The 23,826-nt window shown below is 38.1% G+C and overlaps 1 protein-coding gene across 1 annotated transcript in view; it reads left to right on the top strand.

The window, feature by feature from the left end:
- Positions 1-8,906, top strand: part of XK (X-linked Kx blood group antigen, Kell and VPS13A binding protein) — a 44,553-nt gene extending 35,647 nt beyond the window's left edge. Inside the window, exon 3 of the mRNA XM_008019600.3 lies at positions 4,429-8,906. Coding sequence (XP_008017791.1) covers positions 4,429-5,255 — 827 coding nt within the window. The 3' untranslated portion in view covers positions 5,256-8,906. The remainder of the gene's footprint in view (positions 1-4,428) is intronic.
- Positions 8,907-23,826: the final 14,920 nt, after the last annotated feature.

The raw sequence follows: 23,826 nt of genomic DNA, 5'->3' as shown, positions 1-23,826 counted from the left end.
TACTGCCAATTTATCCCCTTTTATATTGGCTCTGTGAAGATAAGGTTGGGAAATATTGTCAGATAACTTTTCTCCATTTAAGTCTGAATCAGTAGGTATTTGCATGAGCATCATCCTCGTCATTCATTAGATGACAGCTTAACTCTAGAGCTGGAAATGTACATTGGAATCATTTTGTACAAGCTTCTTGTCTCCCAAATGTGTCTCCCTCCCTGACCCCATTTCTACTGTGACATTTTGTAGTGAGTACCCAACAGTATGAATGATGATTAAAGCCAGTGATTTCAAAATATGTTTTATGCATTCTCAGAAGGTTTCTGTGGTTGATTACTACTAAGCACCAACCGGGTAATAATTGCCTAATTCTCTTGATAGAGAAAAAGATGTAATTTGGAAATAATTGACTGAACAAGAGAAAAATGGATAGATACTAGAAAAAATTATGTGGGCCATAGTATTGCTTAAAACAATAAATATTTTGGAGTCAAAATACCATAAATATAATATAAATACCATATATGTGTGACTACTTAACTTAGATTGTAATAATTTGTGTTTCGCTCATCTGCACTTATTTTTCTTACAGTGGAGAAAACATAAGGACTATGAAAAAATGATTTAATACTGGATCCTTAGAGTTTGGAAATTTGTAACCACACTTACATGTATAAGTAATACACAAAGTATATCACTAATATGTTCTGCTTTACAATGCTCCATTGAATTAGCCTCTCAGGAAAAATAACAGTCCGATTACTCCCCGGTCAACTCAGGTAATGGTGTTTCTACCTTTTAAATTTGATTAGTAGATTCCAGTCTTTCCAGTGAATGGCATCATTAATTAAAGTCAGTGCCAAAAAACTATGAGAAAAACTGACGCTTTGAGTAAGAATGAGCTTCTCTTCCAGGCAAATAAATACCAAAGCTTCAGAGTTTTTATGTCTACCAAATATAGATGTTTTTCCATTTGTTCATAACTTAAATAAGAAAAATATTTATTCCTATGCATTTTAAATTGTACATTTAGATAGAGACAATTATGTTACATGGACAGAATTACATGGAATTGAATTTTAAGAATCAGGCATGGATAAAGCTATAACAATCAAGACAGTGTAGTAGCGGCAAAAGAATAGACAAATAGATCAATGGAATAGAATAGAGAGCCTAGAAATAGACCCACATAAAAACAGTCAACTGATCTTTGACAAAAGAACAAAAACAATACAATGGAGAAATGATAATTTTTAAAACTCTAGACACAGACCTTACACCCTTCACAAAAAATTAACCCAAAATGGATCACAGACCTAAATACAGAATACAAAACTATAAAATTCCTAGAAGATAACATAGGAGAAAATCTAGGTGACTTTGGATTTGATGATTGCTTTGTAGATATAACACCAAAGGCATGATCCATGAAAGAAAGAACTAATAAACTTAACTCATTAAAATAAAAAATTACTGCTCTGCAGAAGACACTGTCAAGAGAATAAAAAGACAAACCACAGACTGAAAAAATATATTTGCAAAAGACTTATCTGATAAAGGACTGTTATTTAAAATGTACAAAGAACCCTTAAAACTCAACTATAAGAAAACAATCAGGTTAAAAAAAAAATGGGCCAAAGACCTTAACAGACACCTTGCCAAAGATGGACAAGATGGCAAATAAGCATATGAAAAGATACTCCACATTATATGTTATCAGGGAAACAAAAATTAAAACAATAATGAGGTACTACTATATACCTATTGGAATGGAATATCACTAAGCTTGAAAAATAAGGAAATTTTGCCATTTCTCAACAACATGAATGAACCTGGAAGATGTTATGCTAAGTGAGATAAGCTAGGCACAGAAAGAAACTTACTGCATGATCTCATTTATATGTGTAATCTAAAAAAGTCAAATTGATAGAACCAGAGAATAGAATAGTAGTTACTAGGGGCAGGGATGGGTCTGGGAAATAGGGAGATGATGGTCAAAGGATACAAAGTTTCAGTTATGTCAGATAAGTAAGTTCTAGAGATCTAATATACAGCATGGTAACTATAGTTAATAATACCTGAAATTTGCTAAGTGTTCTCCCACAGAAAAGGTAACTATATGAGGTAATAGATATATTAGCTTGACTATAGTCATCATTTTATAGTATATATGTATATCAGAATATTATGTTGTCCACCTTAAATATATTGGCAAAATTCCAGAACACTGACTAAAGAAAATACAGGTGGGGATGTGGAGCAACAGGAGCTCTCATTCATAGCAGTTGAGAACGCAAAATGGTACAATCATTTTGGAATACAGTTGAGAGGTTTCTTAAAAAATACACACGCTCTTACCCTACGATCCAGCAAACAAATCACACCCATTGGTATTTACCCAAAGGAGTTGAAAACTTATGCCCCTCCAAAAATCTACATATGGATGTTTATAACAAATTTATTCGTAACTGTAAAAACCTAGAAGCAACCAAGATGTCCTTTAACAAGTGAATGGATAAATAAATTATGGCACATCCAGATAATGAACTATTATTCAGCACTAAAAAGAAATTGGCTGTCAAGTGATGAAAAGATATGGTGAAAAAAACTTAAATGTATGTTATTAAGTGAAAAAAGTCAATCTAAGAAGGCCACACATACTGTATGATTCCAATTATATAACATTCTGGAAAACGTAAAACTATGGAGACAATAAAAAGATCAGTGATTTCCAGGAGTTGGAGACTAGGGAGGGATGAATAGGTGGAGAACAGAGGAATTTTACGCAGTGAAACTACTCTGTATGATACTGTAATGGTGGCTACATGTCATTATACATTTGTCCAATGTATAATGTCCAATGTACCCATAGGATGTACAATGCCAAGAGTAAGCCCTAATGTAAACTGTAAACTTTGGATGATAATGATCTGTCAGTGTAGGTTCATCAGTTGTAAAAAAATGTATCACTTTGGTGGGGGATGTTGATACTGGGGGTTGTTGATATGCTTGTGTGGGGTGAGGGAATATATGGGAAATCTCTGTACCTTCTGCTCAACTTTACTGTGAGCCTAAGACTACTCTAAAAATAAAGTTTATTAAAATGAATAAATAAACATTTCAAGATATTTTTTAAAAATTAAGCAGCAGGCATGGAAAGGTATTATCTCAATTTTATGGGTGAGAAAACAGAACCTAGAGAGGTTGCCATTTTTTCAGCATAAACTGGTGAGACGAGAATAAAACGAGAGCCAGGCTGTCATTTCCTAACTCATAGCCCTGCTTCCCATCCTTCCTTGTGCCAGTATTTAGAGATGTTGGCAGCCTGTAGTAAGTGATTATATTTCAGTTTTGACCACAGTCTACTTATGGGTTGGCATAATATATCTTAGATAGTACAACTCAAGGCCAACAGTGCTGTGCTCTGGAATGTAATACCACTTTCCATTTAAATGAGCTACATCTTGTCTCCCCAAACTTCTGCTTCTATTATAAACTGGATAAACCCATTACCCATAAGTCATTTTAAGAAATAAACAGGTGGAGTTGAGACTTCTTGAAATGCTAAGGACTTTCATCCCAAGACAGATTGACTCTCAGTAACAGTGAAGTTCTCGTTTCTTCAGTTCCCCACAGAATTTAAGAATGCAACCACAGTGAGTATTCTATAGTCAGTGTATCAGTTTAAAAGAACCTGCAGATATAGTGGAACATACTGAGCAACTTATTACTGTTTGTATATCTACTGCTGGTATGCGCTGAGGGACATCAAGAGGAAATATCAGATTTGGTTGGTCGGTCTTGATTCCCCAGAAGCTTAGAAGCCAATTGAGAAAACAAAACACACCATATAAAGGACTCTACATATTCAGACAGGCCCAGGTGAGGTCAGGAATGTATTTTAGTGTGACTTACCCTGAAGCAGACCCTATGAGAAGAATTTGAGTGCATCTATTTTGGGAGGAAGATGTAAGGAGTGTGGGAGAAGAGAAATGAGGTGGGGAAGGGAAGGCAGCCAATAAAGGGAGACAACTATTAGACGACTATCACCATGGGTGACTAGAAGTTAATCCAATGAGAAAGTACTAGGAAATGGCATAGAACACATGTCTCAGAGATATTCTATCTAATGGATGGGGAAGCCATAGTACTTGTATTCCAGCTCTTAATCTGGGCTAGAATTGGGGCATGGAGGGTGCTCCTGGGAGTATTAATTCATGGCACTTCAGCCTGACAGGCATCTGGATGCAGCAGCTTTCTGCAGTCTGGAAAACATACTCAAGCACAGTGGGCAGATGCTGACAACTGGAAGTCAGGCTGTGCATATAAAACAGAAGAGTTCAAGGAATGTGGTTGGGGTGCTGACAGAGTGTCTGCTGCAGTAGGATTCCTAGTGGAGGTGAGACTTGATGATACTCTCTCTTTTCTCCCCAGGTCTCCTCATGACCATATCCCTGTTGTCCATTGTGTATGGAGCCTTGCGCTGCAACATCCTAGCCATCAAAATCAAGTACGATGAGTATGAAGTCAAAGTGAAGCCTCTGGCCTATGTCTGTATCTTCCTGTGGAGGAGCTTTGAGATTGCCACTCGAGTTGTAGTCCTGGTCCTCTTTACCTCCGTCCTGAAGACCTGGGTGGTGGTTATAATACTCACCAACTTCTTCAGTTTCTTCTTGTACCCGTGGATCCTCTTCTGGTGCAGTGGTTCCCCATTCCCTGAGAACATAGAGAAGGCCCTCAGTCGGGTGGGAACCACCATTGTACTATGCTTTCTAACTTTACTCTATACTGGTATCAACATGTTCTGCTGGTCTGCTGTACAGCTGAAAATTGACAGCCCTGACCTCATCAGCAAGTCCCATAATTGGTACCAGCTACTGGTGTATTACATGATGAGATTCATTGAGAATGCCATCCTCCTCCTCCTGTGGTATCTTTTCAAGACTGACATCTATATGTATGTGTGCGCACCTCTGTTGGTCCTGCAGCTGCTCGTTGGGTACTGCACAGCCATTCTCTTCATGCTTGTATTCTATCAGTTCTTCCACCCTTGCAAAAAGCTCTTTTCCTCCAGTGTCTCTGAAGGCTTTCAGAGGTGGCTCAGGTGTTTTTGCTGGGCCTGCAGGCGGCAAAAACCCTGTGAGCCAATAGGAAAGTCAGATCTGCAGTCATCCAGAGATAGAGATGAGACACCTTCTAGCAGTAAAACAAGTCCTGAGCCTAGTCAGTTCTTGAATGCTGAAAATCTCTGCTCTGCTTAATGGGACCCAAGGTCTCAGGGCACAGGCATATTATTTTCTGGGTTTGATACCCGTTATTCATACAAATAATGAGCCCTACACAGGGAATAAGGCAGGAAGTTAGCTGTTAATTCCTTGTGAGCTGCTCCTCTTTATAGAGCTCTTGGGTATGTAGAACTATATGGGAAGAAGCCAGGAAAACCTCTGAATGTTGAAGGGGCAACCCAAGGCTTCACAGTTCACAGGTAACCATGTTATGTTCTTCTAGGCGTTACTGGCCTTTTCACTGACAAGTTACCCCTCAAATCTGAATTGTACTGGTTAGATTCATTAGGTAGAATGAGGAGAGGGGCTTACCTGTTCTCTAGTTTTCTAGACTGCTGGTTTGGGTAACCTGAAGTTTTATGATCCCTGAACATAGTTTTCACCCAAGAGCTGTCCTGGTGACCAAAAAAGATTACTAGGGTTTTGCCATCAGCAACATCATTCCCGTCAGAGCTTTCAGGGAGGGCTGTTCAAGTTTGGTTTTTGAATAGATAGAGGTTTCATTTTCATCTCATTAGGGCTTTTTGTACATAGCCAACTGTAACCACCCTGGCATGCTGTCTCTAATTGATTCAAGAGCCTAGATTTGGAGACTTTGTCCCTTAGCATCCATGAATGCAGAAATGAGTGATAAATTTGGCTATGGAAGCCCTGGAATTTTAGGAAAGTTGTGATTCTTTGATATGTTGATGAAATTCTGGATCAGGAGGGGTGTTAAAACATCAAAATGATGGAAGCTTATGTAAGTAGAATTCTTACCATCTTACTCCTGCCTCCCCATTCCTTGCCTATCAGGACCATTTTAGAAGAGTTACCTTGGTTAACTTAAGGGTTTTTTAGAAAGCCCCACAGAAATCTCTCAACCAGTTCAGGTGTATAGGGAATTTTCATTTTCATTATTTGAAGGAAGAGGGTTTTCCTCACCACCACCTGTAATTAGAGATTGACTTCAGAAACTTTTTCTAAATTATAAAGACGGAATGACCAGAAAAGTTTTGTCTTTCATGGAATGCAATTTGACTTGTCATAATTGTGAGTTAATTTGATAAAGATCTCCAGTTTTATCCTCTGATACCCTTTAATGTTCTATTTATTTTTTCCTTTAATCTGAGTCCCTATTTGTTTCATAAAAGACGATTGGGTAGCATATCCTCAATTATCTTGGAAAAATGCCTAGATCTAGTGCCATTATTTCTACCATTAAAATCTTGAAAGTGAAATACTTGAAAACAGGTGAACATAAAGATCACACCAATTTAGAATGAATATTAAAGCCTGAGAAATTTACAAAAGGGACTCTATTTATGGACTCGATTTTACCATATGGAATAGGGGTTCATTTCTCTGTGTTAACCTACAAAACGTATTTATCTGGCCATTGCACTTTGGATAATTGTCATTTTAAATTCTTCTTGGTGTCAAATTTTTAAGTAATTTCATGCACACAGGAGAAAATGCAATTTGGTAATCAGTTTCCACTACATTCAGAGGTCAAGAAAGCAGTATATATTCTTTCACAAGACATCCATATTGTTTAATATTTATAGAGTTCATCGAAATACATCAATAAGCTCCTAAACTATAGAGCCTCAATTTTAGTTTTTCTCATTTGAAATGTTTTTGATTTACCAATATTTGTGTCCAGACAGTAGATCATTTTTTGTCTATTTTTAACCAAATAAGAATAACACTCAAGACTGTGTTGTCCATCCCAACACATCACTTACCACTTGCACTATTCTTAATAGGCCTAAAATAGTGAGCATATATAATCAAAATACTTCATACAACATATACTTCCATGCATTCTTCATGTAATCACATATGTGCATAGATACACAATTGTAATACATAAAACACCCTTGAAAATATATAATGACTTTGAATAAAATAAAGTTACCATGTTAATACATCATTTTTTGTTTTTTCCTGATTAACAAAAGGGCTCTATAATGATTAGGAGAGCAGTAAGGCCATTCTTTAGTCATTCCAAGTGTATATTTGTATCACACCAGTTACTTGTGTTCATTGACACCAAATATTTTCAAGCTTTTTGTGAGAAAGAAATTCTTGCCTTGAGTCTCTGCAGTGGCAAATGGTAGGGGTGATAGTGCTCCCTTTTCACCTGAAATGCCTCCACCTCAGGCCTTGGGAGTGAGGTGTGAGAGTAGCCACCAGCCTGCTACTGACTAGGCATGTTACGAATTAGACAGGGATGGAGAGACTGGTTTTTTCCAGCTTTGGTTTGGAAGCTTGTCTCAAAAACCATTACAAAATCTTAACCTTCAAATACATTTTAAATCACTTTAATTTAAAACATAGGGGAGCAACTTGAGTGATCCCAAACCAAACTAACAGTGCTGGTTTGTCAGACACCCAAAGCCCACTGCACACATTTATAAGGACAGAGGTTTGATAACTCATTTGGGTATTTTGTCAGTTTTAACCCTTGATACACAGGTATCCCAGCTTTGGGCACATGTATGTCCATTCACTTTGGGGAAGGGATGTCACTACTTTCTTTCTATGTGGTGAAAACATAAGCCATGGCAAACTGAGAATTTTTGTTTTTAAATTATTTATATTACTGAATTGGCAAAATTATAGTTCACACTGGAGAGCTAGGTTGTCCTATAGGCATAAAACAAACCAGCAAATTTTCTCATGTGTTTGGAGTTAAAATGTGTTTTTCAGTTATAATTTCAATTTTTAAATTTCTCGGTACTTTATCTAATTAATTACATCCCATAACTTGTCAGGATAGCTGCTCCAACTGAATTGCTATCATTCGGCTGGATGGGGGTGAAGTATGTCTTCAAAATATATTGAAGTAAGTCCATCAAACATGTTTAGACTTCTCCTCATTACTGGAGACAGCCCAGTGTAGAGATTGGCACTTCCCTGTCCAGCCCTACAATTTAAATGCTCTATGCCTCAGTTTCCCCATAATACCCTTGTCCAACCTACCTCACAAGGTTATCAGAAAGATCAAATTGAATAATAGATGTGAAAATGCTTTGAAAATGTTTTTAAGTGCTATACATATTTATAGAGTTGTTATTATAGTTATTCAAATCCATAAGCAGGTTATTTTTATTTTTTTACTGTTTGAAAAGAAATAAGTAGTGTCATTCATATGAGTTCCTGAGTGGATATGTGAATCTTTGGTCTTCTCGGCAGGTGCCCTCTCTCTTACCACCAGTTGCTTACAAAAATTAGCACTCAAACACATGGCACTTGGAAGAAAAAGACCCAGTGAATCTGAGAAAGTGCTTTCTGGTGGCAAATGAATGTATCATTTTAGTATAGTTTTCTATAAAGGATATAGCAACATCTTTTGATAATTGTGCTTTACAACTTGAGTGCTGATTCAAGGCATTATTTGGATGTGAGTTTAATCTTTTCAGCCTGGTAAATGGGAAAATATATATTAAAATTGATTGTCAAATACAACATTTCTTTGGAAACCACCTTAAAACATTAGTGCTGTGGTTATGAGTGAATGTGCCAGTACTTAACCAGTCAATGCATTGTGGATATGAGCTTTTGTTGACTGCTTCTCTGCAGTCATTGATGCTAATAAATATTGTTATGTTTCTTCATATAATAAATTAATTTTTCAGTTTCTCCTTGTATTGCATTCTTTATACAATTCTTACATGATCTTTTTACTTGAGGGACTATTTTTAAAACAGAAATTTTAAAATAGTTTCATTGTAACTGATTATAGTTGTATGAACTCACCTGGAAATTACTTCTGTAGGCTGAGAAATTTGAGAGTGCTAAGATTCAGCCTTGCAGAACAGCAACAGTCCATGGTTGCTGAAAACTCCTCTGATTGTTTTATAAACATTTACTCCATTTGTTAAAATTACGCTGCTGGATACTAAGATTCTGTTCAGTTGTCCATCAGTTGCCATGCACAATACAAAAAAGAGAGGCAATATACATCTCTTCTAGAGAAACATAAATATATACTGATTCAGAAATATAAAACACCAAAGAAATGGCTTGGTATTAACACACATAATCAAATGTAAATGGTTGGGAAAAACATCAGTCATTAAAGGGATCATTCCAGAGCATGAGAGAGACATGGACTGTTTCAATAATTCCTTTGCTTCTGAAGGTGGCCTTGGAATTTGCAGAGACTTAGCTATAGGATAAACCTCTCTTTTAAAAACAGATTTATTGAGGCATAATTGACATACAAAAAACTGCACATATTTAATGTATACAATTTGATGAGTGTGTACATATGCAAACACTCATGAAACCATCACTACAATCAAGGAAAAGGCATATTCATCACCTCTAAAAGTTTCCTTGTACCTCATTGTTTCTGTTTTGTTTTGTCTTTGTAAGACACTTAACATGAGATCTATGCTCTTAATATTTTAAATTCACAATACACTATCATTAACTATAGGTACTATGTTGTACAACAGATCTCTATAACTTATTCATCTAACATAACTGAAACTTTACATCCATTGAACAACAACTTCCCATTTCCCCTAACCCCCAGGCCCTGGCAACTGCCATTCTATCCTCTGCTTCTGTGAGTTTCACTGTTTTAGACACCCTATCTAAGTGGAATCATGTAATATTTGTCCTTCTGTGTCTAGCTTATTTCACTTAGCATAATATCCTCCAGATTCTTCCATGTTGTCACAAATGGCAAGGTATCCTTCTTTTTTTAAGGCTGAATAGTATTTAGGAATATGCCATATTTTCTTTATCCATTTATCTATCAATGGACATTTAGGTTATTTTCATATCTTGGCTATTGTGAATAATGGTTCAATGAACACTGGAGTGCAGATATCTCTTCAAGATCCTGGTTTCAATTATTTTGGATACATACCCAGAAGTGGGGCTGTTGAATCATACAGAAGTTTTATTTTTTTATTTTTTTGAGGAGCCTTCATACTGTTGCCCATATTGGCTATACTATTTTACATTCCTATCAACAGTATACAAGTGTTCTAATTTCTCCAAATCCTTACTTACATTTTTTTTTTTTTGATAGTAGCCATCCTAACAGGTGTGAGGGGATATCTCACTGTGTTTTTAATTTGTATTTTCCTGATGATTGGGGATGTTGAGCACCTTTTCATATACCAATTTTCCATGTGTATGTTTTGTTTGGAAAAAGATCTATTCCAGTCCTTTGCCCAACTTTTAATTGGGTTATTAAACACATTCTTCTATTGAGTTGTAGGAGTTTCTTACGTATTTTGGAGATTGTCAGATACATAGTTTGCAAATATTTTCTCCAATCTGTAGATTATTTTCCTTTGCTGTGCAGAAGTCTTTTAAACTAAATATTTTCATGTTAAGAAAACGGAATATTAACAATTATAGCATTCAAGTAAGTCAATATAAAAATTATTTAATTTGGTGTTTGTTAATATTTTATTTTGAAATAATTTTAAACTAATAGAAAAGCCTGAAGAATAGTACAAGGAATTTCTTTATACCCTTTACCCAGATTAACCTATTATTAATATTTTTCCATGTCCATTATCATTGTCACTTTCTCTCTCTTGTAAATCATTTGAGATTACACTGCCAATGTTACACCCCTTTATTCCTAAATACTTTGATGTGTTTTTCCTATGAACAAAGATATTCTTTTACAGAGCCACACTATAGTTATCAAATTCCGGAAATTTAATATTGACACAATACTAATATCTAATTTACTATCCATACCCCAGTTAACAATTGTGCCAGTCATTTCATTTGTTTTCACAAAGCTTCCTCAACCATGTGAATCAACTCAGTTCTCTTCTGTGGGGTTGTCTTTATTTAAAACTATGAGTAAGTTTTAACTTTTCTATGAATAATGGAAGATCTACAGCAGACATTGAAAAATTATTTGAAGAAAATATGTAGATGTTATCAGTACTGAGTAATAGCTTAAAACTGGAAATTTGAGATATTTATTGGCAAGCTGGGTAATTCTTTTTCATGGACATCCATTTTAGGCTTCAAGTGTTTGCTGTTTAATATTTGAACCTATAGTTCACTCCCATCTCTGCCCTGCTTTTATAACTCTATTTTACAGTGTTTGGACCCAAATTTTAAAAGATTAGGAATGAGGTGAGGGAAGTAGGTATTATTCTGCTATGATCATATTTCTCTGGATGTCCCTCTTCCAGGAAACTATATTTTCTATGAACATCTCTCCAACTGGTAAAGAGCTCAGAAATCTCAACTATACATTTTAATTAAATGAATAACATTTTGAGCATTTTCTCTTTTTCAGGAAAAGGCACTTTATAGCAGCAGAGATTTGTACAGAGCTGGAAATTCAGAAACATCCCAATCCCTCCTTTACCAATACACACACACACACACACACACACACACACACACACACACACAACTCTGTCAGAGTAGACCCCTAATATGCTAAGAAGTTGAGTCTGCCACAAAAGCCTGCTCTAGGGAATGACTTAACATCTTATCACCCTCTTTTCATGGTTGTTTCTCTGGAAATTATTAAGCCAAGGAGATCTAGAACACTTGGTTTAAGCAAGTTTTAGAATCTGGAGCATCTTTAAAGAGTGTTACAGCAGCATGCAGCCGCGTCTCTCTGCTGCAGGTTATCAGAAAACTTAACACTCAGACTCTGCTGTAGCATGCACCTTTGTGTGAGGGAGTCGGAGGGTTTGCCTCCTCCCAAGGATAGATTTAGCTAAATTGATTTTGAGGTTCTGCCTGTGCTTTCACTCCCTCCCTGCCTCCTATCCTGAATTAATTTGCTCTCTCTGAATGATGAGTTCCTGATTGAAACCTGATTAGCCTGCTTCCTAGAGCTGTGGAAATACATCCTCCTTAGACATATACATTATGCATACTGGTTTAATTTCTTATCAGTTTGCTTCCTATCTTAATTACCTAAACTCTACAGTTAATGAATTAGGTTTTCAGGGGTGATAGCACTCAAGAAATAAAACAGGATTTTGAAGTTCTATTTTGGAGTGGTGCTGCAACACCACACCCACTGCCACCCCAGCAGGGAGGAGAATGATTCCCTTTTGTCATCTTCCCCTAACAAGGTGACCTTCTTAATTGGATTGGCAGAATTTTCTGGAAAAATGGTGCCCGGTTGTAGAGCTGCAGGCCTCCAAGATTTAGAGGTATTGTGATCCTCTCCACTACTACAGATATCTGGCACACACTTGTGCAATTCTCTTTCAAACCAATGGGAATGCTGTTGTGAGTGATAGGACAGGACTGATTAGAAGTGTCACTATAGTCAAAGTAATTTTGTCATTATTCTCCCAGCTCCCACCATGAACAAATATTACAAATTCAACCACTGTCGTGTGGAGGGTGACCTTAAAGGATGTCTTTTGTAATTGAGGTTATTGGGATCTATTACCCTGGGAAGTTTTTTGCTGCTGAAATATTTTCTCCTATGGACTTATAGTATAATCTTTTCCTTTTAAAATGAGAATGGTTCACCCACAAATCTTGTGGCTTCTCTCACTTGCAGCTTGATTCAAGAGATCAGGAAATATTTTTGTTTTAAAAGTGTACTGTAAATGTTCTACCTTTAAAAAGTACATTATCTACCTTCACAGGAAGTGTGTCATCAAGGTGAAATGCTTCTGTAATTTCAAAGCATTAATACATGTATAATACTATCATAGTATCCATCAAAATAATATGATTTCTACACACTCTTCAATTCACCTCCCAGTTTACTTCCTTAGCCTTCTTATAAATAATATCAGGGTGCTTTCAGCTACAATTTGTAGAATACCTGGTTAAAAGTGTTTAAAATACCTTAAACAATAGGATTTTGTTATCTATATTAACAAGCAGTTTGGAAAGAGGTGATTCTAGATGCTAGCAGGCAAACTATCCTTGGGCCCCAGAGGCTTTCCATCTTTCCTGTCACCTTCAACCTCTTCCTCCATCTTCATGCTTGTTTTTATATTATTGAAGCATAGTAACCTGACCTCCAGGTATCACATATACAAAACTGAATCTGAGCTTCTCCTTCTTGAAAGATGGAGAGGGTCCCAAGAGTTTTGGAAGGAGGCAAAGTGGTCTTCTTCAACTGCCAGGGTCACACATTTCTTCCAGTACCGTGAGTTACAGAAAAAAACAATCCTAATTCTTCTGCCTGAATGTTGACCTTATTTTCTAGGTCTTAGAACTCCTTGGCATTGCTTTACATTTCATTTCCCACCCCTCAGACTGAATTGATTGTGTACTTTCTCTGGAGAACGGGTTCCAAAGGAAAAAGCAAAGCAAGGTTTCTATTAAACCCTAAAGAACTACCAGGGTACAGCAGGACAACTTATATCCAGACACAGCGTTGGAGTAATAGGAGAAAACAAATATTATATTCTTGGGGCCCTGGTATTATCTGCATATTTCCGAAGGAAAATAAATTTGATGCTAGAATGCCATCTCTTTAAAAGCACTCAGTTCAACATCTAATACTAATGCCACAATATTAACACCAGCGATGTCCAGTATGGCAGCAACCAGCCACGTGTGACTACTGAGCACATGAGATGTGGTTATTCCAAATTGAAATGAGCTCTAAGTGTAAAACCCACATGAGATTTTGAAGATTTAGTATAAAAATTCAAAATATATTAATAATTTCTACATTTGATACCATGTTGAAAAGATAATATTTTGGATATATGAGGCTAAATAAAAGATACTATTAAAATTAATTTCACTTCTTTCTACTTTTCTTTACTGTGGTTACTAAGAAATTTTAAATTTCCTCTGTAGCTCCTATATCAGGTTTGTGTTACGGTGGAGAAGACATTTTGCAGATATGTACACTAAGTGAACACCAGAAAGATGTCAGATTAGCCAAGATCTGTTCCTTGGATGGTATTTCCCTTCGCTTATGTCAGGAAAGGTGTGTTTACAATAAAAACAAGGATGTCTTGCTCTAATGTATTACTTTTGTGCTCAGAGAGTGTCCTGAACAATGAGGAGATCTTTTCTTTTCTTTCCTCTCCTCTCCTCTCCTCTCCTCTCCTCTCCTCTCCTCTCCTCTCCTCTCCTCTCCTCTCCTCTCCTCTCCTCTCCTCCCCTCCCCTCCTCTCCCCTCCCCTCCCCTCCCCTCTCCTCCCCTCTTTTCTTTTCTTTCTTTTTTTTTTGACAGAGTCGCGTTCTGTTGCCCAGGCTGGAGTGCAGTGGCTCGATTTCAGCTCGCTGCAACCTCCACCTCCCGGGTTCAAGCGATTCTTCTGCCTCAACCCCCTAAGAAGCTGGGACTACAGGTGCCTGCCACCACAGCCTGTTAATTTGTTTTGTAATTTTAGTAGACACAGGAGTTTCACCATGTTGGCCAGGCTGGTCTTGATCTCATTACCTCAAATGATCCACCCACCTCAGCCTCCCAAAGTGCAGGGATTACAGGCGTGAGCCACCATGCCCGGCCTAGATGGTTTCTATTAAGTGATTTCCAATCATGGCTTCCCATTGGAATCACCTGGAGAGGATGGTGTCATTGAAAATGCTGCTGCCAGGCCACACCTCAGACCAATTAAATCAGTATCTCTGGGCATGGGACTCAAGCATCAGGGTTTCCATCTGGGCTCTCCAGTATTCCAGAAATCTTTCTTTATAAGCAAAACAGTGAATCAGTCATCAGGTATAAGTATCTAAAAGTAACAGAATCACTGATTTCCTCACACTGTGTTCAGATTTTTGAGTAAATGTAGCTTCTTTATATCCTAGATGGATTTGAACTTCCTTGTGATTTCCTGCCCAAATTGGGTACCAAAAAATGTAGAGGCGGGGAACCAGCCTTGCTAAGCTTAGTGTACCCATCTCTGCTCACCTGGCAGGTCTGTCTCTTTGGAGTGACTGCACGTCTGTGAATTAAACACTCTATATTTCGGGATGCCTCCCCTGCCCTCCTTCCCTGAGATGTCAGCACCCAGGTGTATGGGAGAGACACTGCGTGCCACCTCCTGGCAGAGGGATACCAGGACCTACCGGCCTGAGGCTGGGCCTGGGGTTGAATCAGGACTGAGTTTGCTCACATGGGTTCCTCTGAGCTCTGCTGGACTCTGCTGCTGAGATCTTCAACTGTCAGGGCCTGTCCTCTGCTTGCTTCCAGGCCTTGGCTTGGCTTGGTCTACTGTGAGCTGCAGCCCAGGATATCACACCATGGCCTCTTCCAAGGGCCTAGACTGGGCAGTTCTACACAGCAGTGCTGTGGAAGGCTCTCACCCCTCAGCTCCACATCCCACCCTCCCATGGATGAGGCTGCGTTCCTGGGTTCCACATTGCCTCACCAAAGGGCCACTTTCTGCCCTCTGTTAGCATGACCATACCTCTCCTGTTTGGGAATGTGGGATCAGACAGCACCCCAGACAAGGCACCCTCAGACAGTGCCCAATGTGAAGAGGCGGAGAAACCCTTGAGCCTCTGGTATTGCCTCAACCAATTTACTGTGTCCTTCCCAGGCTTAGTTGTGGAGGAGACCATCAGGATACAGGGGCCTCAGTGCCAGCCTCCCTCTTCCCACAGTCTATGGATGCCCACCGCTTCTTGCCCTCCTTCATAGCCTCCTTGCTCTGGGCCAGCAAGCCTCTGGTGCCAGGCATGCCAGGTTGAAGCAGAGTCCTCTCTGCACTGTGGGGGCACTGTGGCCTCAGCCCTCTAAGACTTGCTTTTGATCTGCTAAGTGAGAGATACACAAAAAATAAAAAAGCAAGAAATTAAATCATATTGCAGGAGAAAGTCATCTTCACTAAAAGGAAGACAGGAAGGAAGGAAAGAAGGAATAGAAGACCACAAAATAACTAGAAAATAAATAACAAAATAGCAGGAGTGAGTCCTTACCTATCAATAATAACACTGAGTGTAGATGGACTAAACTCTCCAATCAAAAGACATAGAATGGCTGAATGGATTTAAAAAAAGATCCAGTGATCTTTTGCCTACAAGAAGCACGCTTCATGTATAAAGAAACACATACACTGAAAATAAAAGAATGGAAAAGGACATTTCATGCCAATAGAAACCAAAAAAAGAGTAGGAGTAGCTATACTTATATCAGACAAAATAGATTTCAAAACCAAAAGTATAAGAAGAGACAAAGAAGGTTACTATATAATGATAAAGTGGTCAATTCAGCAAGAGGATATAACAATTATAAATACATATACACCCGACACTGGAGCACCCAGATACATAAAGTAAATATTATTAGAGCTAAGGAGAGAGAGAAACCCCAATACAATAATACCTGGAGACTTCAACACCCCAGTTTCAGCATTGTAGAGACCTCTAAGACAAAAAAAAAATCAACAACAAAGAAACATCAGGCTTAATCTGCACTATAGATTAAATTGACTTGATAGATATTTACAGAACATTTCATCCAATGGCTACAGAATACAAATTCCTTTCCTCAGCACATGGATCTTTCTCAAGGCTAGACCATATGTTAGGTCACAAACAAGTCTTTAAGCATTTCAAAAAATTAAAATAATATCAAGCGTCTTCTCTGACCACCGTGGAATAAAACTAAAAATCAATAACAGGAGGAATTTTGGAAACTACACAAACACCTGTAAATTAAACAATATGGTCCTGAATGAGTAATGGGTAACTGAATAAATTAAGAAAGAAATTGAAAAGTTTCTTGAAACAAATAATAATGGAAACACAATATACCAAAACCTACGGGACACAGTAAAAGCAGTACTACGAGGAAAGATAATAATAGCTTTAACCACGTACATTAAAAAATAAGGATTAGTTTAAATAAACAACCTAATGATGCATCCAAATAACTAGAAAAGCAAGAGCAAACCAAACCCAAAATTAGTAGAAGAAAAGAATTATAAAGATCAGAGCAGAAATAAATGAATTTGAAATGAGGAAAACAATACCAAATATCAATGAAACAAAAAGTTTGTTTTTTGAAAAGATAAAATTGACAAAACTTTAGTCAGATTAACTAAGAAAAAAGAGAGAAGACCCAAATAAATAAGAGCCGAGATGACAAAGGAGATATTAGAACTGATACTGCCAAAATCTAAAGGATTATTAGTGGCTAGTATGAGCAACTACATGCCAATGAATTGGAAAACCTAGAAGAAGTGGATAAATTCCTAGATACGTACAACCTACCAAGATTGAACCATGAAGAAATGCAAAATCTGAACAGATGGATAGCAAGTGACAAGATTGAAGCCATAATAAAAAGTCTCCCAGCATAGAAAAGCACAGAACCCAATGGCTTCACTGCTGAATCCTACCAAACATTTTAACAACTAATACCAATTTTACACAAACTATTTTTAAAAATAGAGGAGGAGGGAATACTTCTGAACTCATGAGGCCAGTATTACCCTGATGCCAAAACCAGACAAAGACACATAAAAACAAACAAACAAACAAACAAAACCTCCAGGCCAGTATCACTGATGAATATCGATGCAAAAATCCTCAATAAAATAGCAGCAAGCTGATTTCAACAGCACATTAAAGAGATTATTCATCACATCCAAGTGAGATTTATCCCAGGGATGCAAGGATGGTTCTACGTATGGAAATAGATTAATGTGATACATTATAGCAACAGAATGGAGGACAAAAACTGCATGATCGTTAAAATTGATGCTGAAAAATCATTTGACAAAACTGAATATCTCATCATGATTAAAACCCTGAAAAATGTGGGTATAGAAGGAACATACCTCAACATAATAAAAGCCATATACGACAGACCTATAGTTGGTATCATACTAAATGGAGAAAAACCGAAAGCCTTTCCTCAAAGATCTATAACACGATAAGGATGCCCACTTTCACCACTGTTCTGTAAATCCTAGCTAGAGCAAACAGACAAGAGAAAGAAATAAAGGGCACCCAAACTGGAAAGGAAGAAGTCAAATTATCATTGTATGTAGATAATATGATTTTATATTTGGAAAAACTCCACAAAAACACTATTAGAACTGATAAACAAATTCTGTAAAGTTGCAGAGCACAAAATCAACATACAAAACTCAGTAGTATTTCTCTATGCCAACAGTGAACAATCTGAAAAAGAAATGATCTCATTTATAATAGCTACAAATAAAATACATAGGAGTATAGCAAAAAAGTAAAAGATCTCTATAAAGAAAACTATAAAACATTGATGCAAGAAATTGAAGAAGACACAAAATATGGGAAGACATTCCATGTTTATGGATTGGAAGAATCAATATTGTTAAAATGTCCACACTACCCAAAGAAATCTACAGATTTAATGTAATCCCTATCACAATACCAATGACATTCTTCAAAGAAATAGAAAAAACAGTCCAAAATTTATATGGAACACAAAAAGACCCAGAATAGTCAAAGCTATCCTAAGGAAAAATAAAACCGGAGGAATCTCATCACCTAACTTTGAATTACACTACAGAGATATAGTAACCCAAATGGCACAGTACCGGCATAAAAACAGACACATGGATCAGTGGAACAGAGTAGAGAATCCAGAAACAAATCCACACACCCACAGTGAACTCATTTTTGACAAAGCTGCCAAGAACATACATGGGAAAAGACAGCCTCTTCAATAAATGATGCTGGGATGATTCCACATCCATACGCAGAAAATGAAACTGGACTCCCATCTCTCACCATGTATAAAAATCAAATCAAAATGGATAAAAGTCTTAAATCTAAGACCTCAAACTATGAAGCTACTAAAAGAAAACTTTGAGGAAACTCTTCAGGACACTAGAGTGGGCAAAGATTTCTTGAACAACACCCGACAAGCACAGGCAACCAAAGCAAATAGGGACAAATGGGATCGCATCAAGTTAAAAAGCTTCTGCACAGCAAAGGAAACGATCAACAAAATAAAGAGACAACCCACAAAATGGAAGAAAATATTTACTATCTACCCATCTGACAAGAGATTAGTAACCAGAATACATAAGGAGCTCAAACAACTCTTTAGGAAAAAATTGTATAATCTGATTTTTAAAAGGGCAAAGGATCTTAATAGACATTTCGCAAAAGATAAGACATACAAAGTGCAAGCAGACATATGAAAAGGTGCTCCACATCATTGATCATCAGAGAAATACAAATTAAAACTACAATGAGATATTATCTCACCCCAGTTAAAATAGCTTTTTTTCTTCTTCTTTTTTTTTGAGACAGAGTCTTGCTCTGTTGCCCAGGCTGGAGTGCAGTGGTGTGATCTAGGCTCACTGCAAGCTCCACCTCCCAGGTTCACGCCATCCTCCTGCCTCAGCCTCCCAAGTAGCTGGGATTACAGGCGCCCGCCACCATGCCTGGCTAATGTTTATATTTTTAGTAGAGACGGGGTTTCATCATGTTAGCCAGGATGGTCTCCATCTCCTGACCTCGTGATCCGCCCGCCTTGGCGGATCCCAAAGTGCTGGGATTACAGGCATGAGCCACCACGCCCGGCCTAAAATAGCTTTTATCCAAAAGACAGGCAATAACAAATGCTGGCAAGAATGTGGAGAAAAGGGAAGTCTCATATGCAGTTGGTGGGAATGTGAATTGGTACAACCAATATGGAGAACCTAGTTTTCTCTACAGTAGGTTTAAGTGGGCTTAAAATATTCAGTAGGTCATGCTGTAAGCAGATGTGCTGTCATCTAGGCTTTGTTGTTTCATTTCTAGAGCACAGGCAGAGTAGATTTGACATAGTTCTTATGGGCCCTGGGAGTTTGGAATGGTAAATGATCATTGCTTTCAGCTTAAAGCAAAGAAAGAAAATGTGGCACACATACACACTGGAGTACTATCCAGCCGTAAAAAGGGATGAGATCCTGTCATTTGCAACAACATGTATGGAACTGGAGATCATTATATTAAGTGAAACAAGCCAACCACAGAAAGACAAACTTTGCATGTTCTTCCTTATTTGTGAGAGCTAAAAATTAAAACAATTAAGCACATGGATATGGAGAGTAGAATGATGTTTACCAGAAGATGAGAAGGGTATTGGTTGGAGGCAGAGGGGGTGTGGTCAGGAAGAAGTGGGAATTATTAAGTGGTACAAAAACATAGTTAGATAGAATGAATAAGACCTAGTATTTGCCAGCACCACAGAGTGACTATAGTCAAAAATAATTTAGTTGTACATTTTAAAATAATGAAGAGTGTAATTTGTAACACAAAGGATAAATGCTTGAGGTGATGAATACCCCATTTACCCGGAAGTGATTATTAAGCATTGCATGCCTGTGTCAGAATATCTTATGTGACCCATAAATGTATACACCTATTATATACTCACAAAAATTGAAAACAAAAAATGAAATTGCAGCAGTTCAGTCACTTCTTTATACTCCACTTCTAATTCTAGCTCTCAGTTGCTATTTCTACCACATCTGCAGTTGCTTCCTCCATTGAACTTTTGTATCCTTCAAAGCTATCTATGCGGGTTAGAATAAACTTATTCCAAACTCCTGTTGATGTTGATATTTCTGACTTTCTCCCATGAATCATGAATGTTCTTAAGGTCATCTTAAATGGTAACTTTTTCAGAAGGTTTTCAATTTCTTTTGCCTAAATCCATCAGAGTAATCACTTTGTATGGCAACTATAGCCTTATAAAATGTATTTCTTACATAATAACACTTGAAAGTTTAAATAACTCTTTGATCCATGGGCTGCAGAAAGGATGCTATGTTAGCAGACATGAAAACAACATTCATCTCCATGCACATTTCCATCAGAGCTCTTGGTTGACCAGGTGCAATGTCAATGAGCAGTAATATTTTGAAAGGATTTTTTTTTTCTCTACAGTAGTTTTTTGTGGGCTTATTCAGTAAACCATATTGTACACAGATGTGCTGTCATCTAGAAATGTGCTTCATTTCAAGAGCACAGGCAGAGTAGATTTGGCATAATTCTTATTGGCCCTAGGAGTTTTGGAATTGGTACATGAGCACCGTCTTCAGCTTAAAGTTACCAGCAGCATTAGCCCCTAACAAGACAGTCAGTGTCTTTTGAAGTTTCGAAGCCAGGCATTGTCTTCTCCTCTTTGGCTATGAAAGTCTTAGACGCATCTTCTTCCAATATACAGCTGTTTGTCTACATTGAAAATCTGTTGTTTAGTGTAGCCACCTTCTTCAATGATCTTAGCTGGATCTTCTGGGTGACTTTTTGCAGCTTCTCCACCAGCACTTGCTGCTTCACCTTGCATTTTCATGTTATGGAAACAGCTTCTTTTGTTGAACCTCATGAACCAACCTCTGCTAGCTTCCAACTTTGCTTCTGCAGCTTCCTCTCCTCTCTCAGCCTTCACAGAATTGAAAAGGTAGGGCCTTACTCTGGATTAGGCTTTGGTTTAAGGGAATGCTGTGGCTGGCTTGATCTTCTATCTCGGCCATTAAAACTTTCTCCATATCAGCAATAAAACTGTTTTCCTTTTCGTCATTCCTACGTTGACTGGAACGGCACTTTTAATTTCCTTCAAGAACTTTTCCTTTGCATTCAAAACTTGGCTGTTTGGCACAAGAGGCCTGATTTTTTGCCTCTTTCAGCTTTCAACATGCCTTCTTCACTAAACTTAATCATTTCTAGCTTTTGGTTGAAAGTGTACATCTGTAACTCTTCCTTTCACTTGAAAACTTAGAGGCAACTATAGGGTTATTAATTGGCCTAATTTAATATTGCTGTGTCTCAGGGAATAGGAAGGCCTGAGGAGTGGGAGGCAGATGGGGGAACTGTCAGTTTGTGGAACAGTCAGAACGCGCATACATTAAATTTGCTGTCTCATATGGGTGTGGTTTGTGAAGGAATTCCGATGGTAACATCAAAGATCACTGATCACAGATCATCATAACAGATACAATAATAGTGAAAATGTTTGAAATTTTTCATTTCTTTAAAACATTTCAGAGAATTACCAAAATGTAGCAGAGACGCAAAGTGAGCACATGCTGTCGGAAAAATGATGCCATCAGACTTGATTGAGGTAGGGCTGCCACAAACCTTCAATTCGTAAAAAAAAAAAAAAAAAAAAAAAAAAAAAAAAAAAAAAAAAAAAAAAAAAATGCAATTATGTTCAAAGCACAACAAAATGATGTATGCATGTATGCCATTTCCAAAGGGATCCCGTGGCAGTCACATTCCCCTTGGCCAGCAGGTGGCAGTGCTTGCTCATCGAGGTACGGAATATTGACCCTGCCTTAGCACCAGGGCCCAGCAGGAGTTTTAGCTTGCTGTTTTACGCTGCATGTATTCTAATTTTCTCTCTTTTATATTTCTTATTCTGTGACTTGTTGTTTCTTTCCCGCCACTTCTGTTCCCCTCCAATGCTAGACCCATCTCTATTACACACTTAACAACCTCCTCAAATATGTGCCTTGTAGAATGTGGCCTTTCAGGAATATAGGTGAGGCTTACGTATCACCCCCTGAAAGTCCCAATGAGAAATAATGCCTTTAAAAAGAGCCATCTTGGAAAGCCTGAAAAATTATGACTAAATCACAAAATATTAAGTCCTAAAGGGGAAGGGAAGGCAGATACTCAGCTGGCCTGCCCATATTCACCACTCCAAACCCATGAAAGACCAAGATGCTCAGTGTGAGGCTGTTGCCACACTGGGACTTGCCATGGCTTCGCTTCAGATTCCTTCTGAGCACAGCTATTCCAGAAGCTTCTCCTCCTAACAGGCAAGCATGACACACTCTGCCAAACCAGGAAGGGCAAGTTTTTGTAATAGGGTACACTGTATGTGCAGTTACCAGGCATTACATCCTGCATTTAGCTGCATTCCAGGGACCACTGGCTAAGTCTGTCCGCCTTTTCCTCTTCCCCAGTATGATAACAACAACAATGCATTAATAATAGCAGCTACCATTAATGAGCCCATGCTGTATGTGAGGCAATTCATGATTCATATGCATTATCACATGTATTCTTCAAAACAGGATGAAAAGTAGAAGTTACACAAGTGGAGACCACAGACTAGTTTAAAAAATTGGTCAACGGCAAAGTCACACAGACAATAAGGGGAAGAACCAAGATTGAGTTGAAACCATCTGACTTTCAAAACCTTACTCTTAACCTCCCACTCTTTTGAGGTACTCTAAGCCACCACATGTTCTCCCTTCAGCTGCTAAAAGTGGAGCAACGCCATCACTCCCATGCCCACCCACACCCACAATTTCCCTTTACCACCCCCCACTCACAGCTCTGCAGATCAGACTTGGCAACCTAATCTGCTGCTCTGGAAAGGTTGTGGTCCTTTAGTTCAGGGTCCCATCTCCAGCATTATGGTAAAGAGGCCCTATAGTACCCAGATAGGCAATCAGCCCAGTGACAAAGAGTAGCTGTAGCTGGGCTTAAGACGAGGCACCCCACACCACCAGGAGGGCTGCAGGAGCCTGTTGGACTTGTAGCATGTGGGGAAACCCGAAGGGAGGTTTAGAGGTGGCACGTCCCCTGATTCAGAGCTGGGGTTTGGCTTCTCTGAGTCATCAGTAATTCTCCACACCCTGGGGGAGGGCAACTCCTCAAAGGACCCGTAAAGAAATAAATTCTCATC

This window comes from Chlorocebus sabaeus, chromosome X (assembly GCF_047675955.1).
Source record: "Chlorocebus sabaeus isolate Y175 chromosome X, mChlSab1.0.hap1, whole genome shotgun sequence".
Classification (NCBI taxonomy): domain Eukaryota; kingdom Metazoa; phylum Chordata; class Mammalia; order Primates; family Cercopithecidae; genus Chlorocebus; species Chlorocebus sabaeus.
The sequence above is the reverse complement of the archived record's forward strand: the minus strand, read 5'-3'. Positions and strand labels throughout refer to the sequence as shown.